The sequence below is a fragment of the Bactrocera latifrons genome, unplaced genomic scaffold (genome assembly GCF_001853355.1).
Source record: "Bactrocera latifrons isolate USDA-ARS-PBARC rearing strain unplaced genomic scaffold, ASM185335v1 scaffold_120, whole genome shotgun sequence".
In the NCBI taxonomy this organism is placed as follows: Eukaryota; Metazoa; Arthropoda; class Insecta; order Diptera; family Tephritidae; genus Bactrocera; species Bactrocera latifrons.
In genome coordinates this window covers 515,833-521,955 of record NW_017534631.1, presented here as the reverse complement: position 1 = coordinate 521,955, position 6,123 = coordinate 515,833, and the positions used below count along the sequence as shown (strand labels likewise).

Below are 6,123 nucleotides of genomic sequence, written 5' to 3'. Positions count from 1 at the left end.
TGCTTCTTTGCCGCTATGTCTGAATTTGGTATCCCCGTAAAACCAATACGGCTGTGTAAACTGACGTTAAGTAACCAATACCAAAATAATACCAAACGAGGTTTCAGACAAAACGACTCCCTTTCGTGCGACTTCTTCAATCTACTGTTGGAGAAAATAAGTGGAGCTGCAGAGCTAAGTAGAGAAGGTACAATCTTCTATAAGAGTGTATAGCTGCTGGCATACGCCGATACAATATTAACGACCTCAACAACCACGTCCTTAATTCTGGTTTCTGCAGACTGGATAAGGGTGTAGAGTTGAGTCATATAAAGGTAGGAAAAGACAGAGTGTGTGACTGCCGATGCATGTAATAATATGTTCTATTTTCAAGGAATGCAACTCAGTGTTTAAAAATATTTGACCAAATGCATATACATATGTATGTATGTGAATGACAGCTAAACACCCTCTCTCTTCTAATATTAAATATTGTTTAGATTATAAAACATCTTTCCTAAGGAACCTAAATAATAATCACTACAGGTAAGAAATTGAAACAAATATGATTAAATTTGTTAAAATCTAAGGATATCAAAGAAACACAGTTATCACAAGGTTAGAGAGGGGAAAATTTGTTCTTTGGTTTACTCTAATATATGTAAGTATATGTATCTATGTATCTATATATATATACTATATATAAGTAAATAAGTACGTATTTCATATATTTTGTTGCTAAAACTAACTACATCTAGACTTACACGCCAACGTTTAGTAGTTTCAGCAAAAAGTGTGTCACCGCAAGCTCAGAACTCTTCAGCGGCATCCACCAACAAACGCGTGCAGCTCAATTCAACACTTGGTTGTTGTTGCTGTAACTCAGACAGACGTATATATGTATAGTATATACATTATTTACCTTACACATTGAAGTATAGTCGAGCCATCAGATTCATGCGTCTCGTTGCGCGCGCTTCCTCCTCACTATTCATCATCTGCAGGTATTGGAAAATTCTATCTCACAAAATCGTACAGACAACAAAGAGCGCCAGCACGAAGAATAACATCGCCACAATGTCTTTGTGTAGATTGCGGTCTCGGTAAAAGGGACGCGTTGTGTACGATTCCTTGCGCGTCTTGCGGAACAGCCACAATGGTATGATTAATTGCAGTATATCTGGCACCATAAAGCCGATATCTCGTACTATTTGATGTGCATAACCTTCGCCACGCACCACATTCATGAAGAACTGGTCGAAACTGCTGGCTGTGATGTGGAGTATGGCGATGCCAACAATGCAGAATACTTTCTTCGATGTGACCGTGTTAGTAGTGTTCGCGAGATGCATGACCAGCAAGGAAGATATCATTTCGGTTACCTGTAATAACATGTGAAAGGCAGAAATTACACTTAATGCAAATGTTGTTAGGTATATTATTGGTATTAGGTTGTTTTCTTATCGACTCCTATCTGTCCGCATAGTTCCGGTAAGTTTTTGTGAGGATTAAGTTTCAAGTAACCTACACTTTCTTGTTGAAACTAAATCAACTCTTTGTGTTGTTCATGAATACCTCTCTAGTCGTCATCCTATTAATGAACATAGTATACGAACAATTTTTTAACCGAGCTATTTATGTGAATTAGATGGAGGATGGAGTCATGTGTGGGAGTTCACGCAAGTGAGGAAAGTTCTCTGAAAGCCATTCACTAGGGAGTGGCCAGAAACTATTTTTTATATATGGCCCCAAGCCTCGGATGAGTCACCCCCCTTTTGATGACGACCATGGTAAACGAATTGAGGACTATGATTTGAGGGCATGCACCTGGAATATCCGGTGCCTTAGTTGGGAAGGTGCTGCTGCCCAGCTGGTTGATGTCCTCGTTAGAGTGAAGAAATGCGATGGCCGGGACAAGGACTGAGACGAGTAAATCCTTGTGGCATTTCCTACAGTGGTCATATCAAGGAGTGAAATTTTGGTGTGAGATTCGTGGTGACAGAGAGACAACGTCGCCGAGTACTATCATTCACTCCGGTGATTGAACGTCTAGCCACAATCCGCATCAAAGCGAGGTTCTTCAACATATCGCTGATTTGCGCCCATACCCTGATGGAAGAGAAGGACGATGTGACCATAGATGCCTTCTATGAGCAATTGGAGCAGACTTATGAGAGCTGGCCCGTCACGATGTCAAAATCGTGCTTGGCGACTTTAACGCCAGGGTGGGCAAAAAAGGTTGGTACCACGGTCGGTAAATTCAGCCTCCACGACGAAACATCAGTGGGATGAGGCTGATCGACTTCGCCGGGGCCCGAAATATGGTTATCTGTAGTACTAGATTCCAGTATATCGAAAAGCCACCAACCAGATCGATCATGTTGTGAAAGACGGAAAACACGTCTTCAGTATTCTAGACATGAGTACGCTCCGAGCCCACTATCTTGTTGCAGCCAAGATTCGCACCCACCTCTGTGCAGCAAAGCGTATGTCAACAAACACAAGGAAGGTTCGATGTTGAGAAGCTGCCATCACATCGGCTATCTGGAACGATTTTCTACTCGGCTGCCACTACTGCTCTCTGAGAGCACTTGTCAATAACTAGGTATAAGGGAACTGTGGGACGGCATTTCAAACTCCCTACGTACAGCTGCAACCGAAACCATTGGTTTTCGGAAAATGCAAAAGAACAGCAGGTACGACGAGGAGTACCGTGTCGCAACGGAGAGAAAACATACTGCCTACCTCGCAATGGTCGACCACAACACGTGAGGGATGGGATAGATACCGATAGTTGAAGAGGGAAGCGAGACTCATTTGCAAACTGAAAACCCCAAAGGTGATTTAGTCACCGATGCTGCCAGTGAACGTACAACACCAGGAGAAGGCGAACCCGATTCCCTAATCGATGACGATGGACCTTACGTGCCATTGCCCGACCATGAAGAAATTCGAATAGCAATTACCCGCCTGAAGAACAACAAAGCGGTGGGGGCCGATGGATTACCGGCCGAGCTATTCGAACACGGAGGTGAAGAACTGATAAGAACGAAAGCATTTGAATTGGAATTTGAGTGTGCTCTGACCAATCCACAAAAAAGGAAGACCCCACAATCTGCGCCAACTACCGTGGGAGAAGTCTCCTAAACATCGCGTATAAGGTTCTATCGAGCGAATTGTGTGAAAGATTAAAGCCCAGATATTCACCACGTGCGAAATCTTCGAGCCGTTCGATACCAAACGAGGTTTCAGACAAGGCAACTCCCTTTCATGCGACTTCTTCAACCTGCTGCTGGAGAAAATAATTCGAGGTGCAGAACTTAATCGAGCAGGTACAATCTTTTATAAGAGTGTACAACTGCTGGCGTATGCCGATGATATTGATAGATGAAATATCTCCTGTCATCAAAAAAACAGTCAACGCACTCGCGACTTGGCWCTCACGTCACTGTTGACAGTCGCAACTTTGAAGTCATAGATCCAACGCAGGATAACTCTTGCCAATAGGTGCTACTTCGGAATGAGTAGGCAATTGAGAAGAAAAGTCCTCTCTCGGCAAACAAGAACCAAATTTTATAAGTCATTCATAATTCCGACCTGGCTAACAAAACTGGGTAAAGCGAAGTCGGTTCATAAGGAGGCGCATCCGGAGAAACCATTTATCAGGAGCGCAACATGCTTATGGTAAAGGAAAGTCAGTGGATACTGCGTTTCGTTGTTGGGGACCTTCCTCCATATTTAGGGATTTCATAAATGCTTTATATGGTAAACCTCATTTTCAGTCTTCCATTGAAACGGAATGAGGCTACGCCCGTGCACGACGAAATGTGAGTAAGGGAACCTGACAAGGTGGAGTTCTCTCTTCTCTTCTATGAATCCTGATTGTTAACGACCTGATTAAAAAACTTGCCAACCCGAACCATGGCGGCTCCTCTATGCTCATATACGGGGAGAGATTAGTGGGTGGGAAGAAGTTGTTGGAGGAGTGGTGCAGTGTGCTTCTTTACGGATGGGTTGAGGCTTCGGGGAAAGGTTGGTGGAGGGGTTTACTGACAGGAACTCTCTATTAGCTCCAGCTTCAGACTTCCTGATGAGCGAGTAAGGAAAGGCACGCTAGAACCGCTATCGGTAGAATGGGTATCAATTGGTAATCCAAGTTGAAGTCAAATTATGAACTTTAGAAACGATTGCTGCGCTGTCGTGTCCCCTGCCAAACTCACATAGGCGACTACCGACCCAATTAGGAAAAGACACACACAACCAAGGAGACAGATAGTCAGAACGAAAAAAATTACAACTCGCTAGTTAGATAGACCTTAAAAAGAAGAAGAAAAATTGTGGTACAATAAATTATATTTAAGATCCCTATTTACTTATTTTAAAAATCAATGAAAATATATTCAAAATTGCTGCGTATATATCATGCAGTCTGAACTCGATTTTAGCTCTTTAACCAAATAAATGTAGTAAAGCGCAAAAACTCAAGTCGAAAAATAGTTACGAATCAATAAAAAAGCATAATCATTTTTCATGGAATCTTGAAATTCTACTTTGGTCTGTTTATTTGCTCTAAATTAAGCGCTTTTTATCCAAAATATCATAAGCTGTTCAGAAGCTGGTAAGCTAAGTGAGTTATTGGTTTCGAAAAAAGTTTGGTTAGTGAAACTTTAGCTTTTACAAAGTTTGGATTTTCTTCTCTTTTCTTTCTTTCTCTGTTATGTGGCAAAAAACAAAAATATGTGATGATTTCATTTCAAATATATGTGGGCAGAAAAACTTTCGGTAGGTACGATGTAAAATGTGAAAATACTAGTTCTGACCAAAATGCCATTAATCATTACAATTTTCATTGAACTTTTATATTAGTCAAAAGGAAAAGGACTCGCTGGAAAAATGTTGCTTAACTTACTTTTCTAATATATTCAAAAACTCGAATATTTATATATGTATATGTAAGTGGTCCGAAAAGTTCTTAGACTATAAAAGAAAAAATTCTAACTTATTATGGGACAATCTTCGCCTTATTCGACACATATGTGGTTTTTTTTCGTGAAATTTGCTATCTTGGTATCTGATTTCAGGGCATCTGATCGAGGAACATTCAACAAAGAAGTTCCATTAAAGTATGTGCACGAAATCAAATTTCTGGTGCCGAAACGTTCAGAATATTGGAAAGGGACTCCGGTGGTAATTGATTGTCGCGAGAAAGTGTCTTTGATTGGCACAGATTGATCAAAGAAGGTCCAGAATGAATTGATGACGAACCACATTCACGTCGGTCATCAACATCAACAGATGATCAATCGTCAATCAAATAAAAGAATTGGTGCTTGAAAATAGACAGTTAGACTCGATTAGTTGTAAAATCACCAAGTTTTTTCGAAAAACAGCTTCGCGTTAACGGCCTTGAAACAATTCTTTCCGACTACCAAGATGTCATGAAACGTATTATTACTGGCGAAGAGCCTTGAATCTAGTTTACGACCAGGAAACAGACGATGAATCGGCTGATAACGTGGCAAAGGTGTGCCGAAGCCTAAAACTCCGTGAAAGTATATGTTATTTGACATTTGGATTGAGTGTTTCAAATTTAAAGTGTTTCTCCAAGCTAGACTATAGATCATTTTTTACTTAACTTTAGTTTGGAGAAGAATTTATAAACGATGTAATTTTCGCCCAAACTTCAAAATGCGATTTCCTTAAACTTATCTATCGATTATGACATTTTGTCATAAATATAACGGAACATTGTTAACCTGGCAGCGCTGGTCATCAGGCTCATAATAATGTTTTGATAGAGTATAGAGAGTATCAGGATCCAGAAACTATAAGATTAACTCCTCTATAAAAGAGTTCAGACTTCAAGTGGTTTTCTGACTTGGCTCACCGCTTCCAATAATATAAAAAAAAATAATAATAATCAAAATTTTGAAACAAAAATATGGTAGATCAAATCTCAAGCATTCTAATGACATATAATATAAAAACTTTTCAAAACGCAGGTTCAAAGTAAATTTGTGTGTCTGAGATATATAATACATATTACAACAATCTAATATAAACCCAACCAAAAGTGAATTTTTATGAAATATTGCACACAATTTCTATCGTCATATTTATTGGCTCTTTACCTCGGCTATGCAT

At 40.1% G+C, this 6,123-nt stretch overlaps 1 protein-coding gene across 3 annotated transcripts in view; it reads right to left on the bottom strand.

Annotated features, from left to right (window-relative positions):
• Positions 1-206: 206 nt before the first annotated feature.
• The window catches only part of LOC108978335, a 43,353-nt gene continuing 37,436 nt past the window's right edge, over positions 207-6,123 (bottom strand). For 2 of the 3 annotated variants that reach the window (XR_001994099.1, XR_001994100.1), the window contains exons 3-4: positions 907-1,361; positions 207-854 (exon numbers count right to left, since the gene is read on the bottom strand). Coding sequence is in view for 1 of the 3 variants with exons in the window: in XM_018948559.1 (XP_018804104.1) it covers positions 1,002-1,361 (360 nt within the window). In the remaining 2 variants the exon portion in view is untranslated. Of the gene's footprint in view, positions 1,362-6,123 lie in introns of all 3 variants that reach the window. The other variant, XM_018948559.1, reaches the window with a different exon arrangement.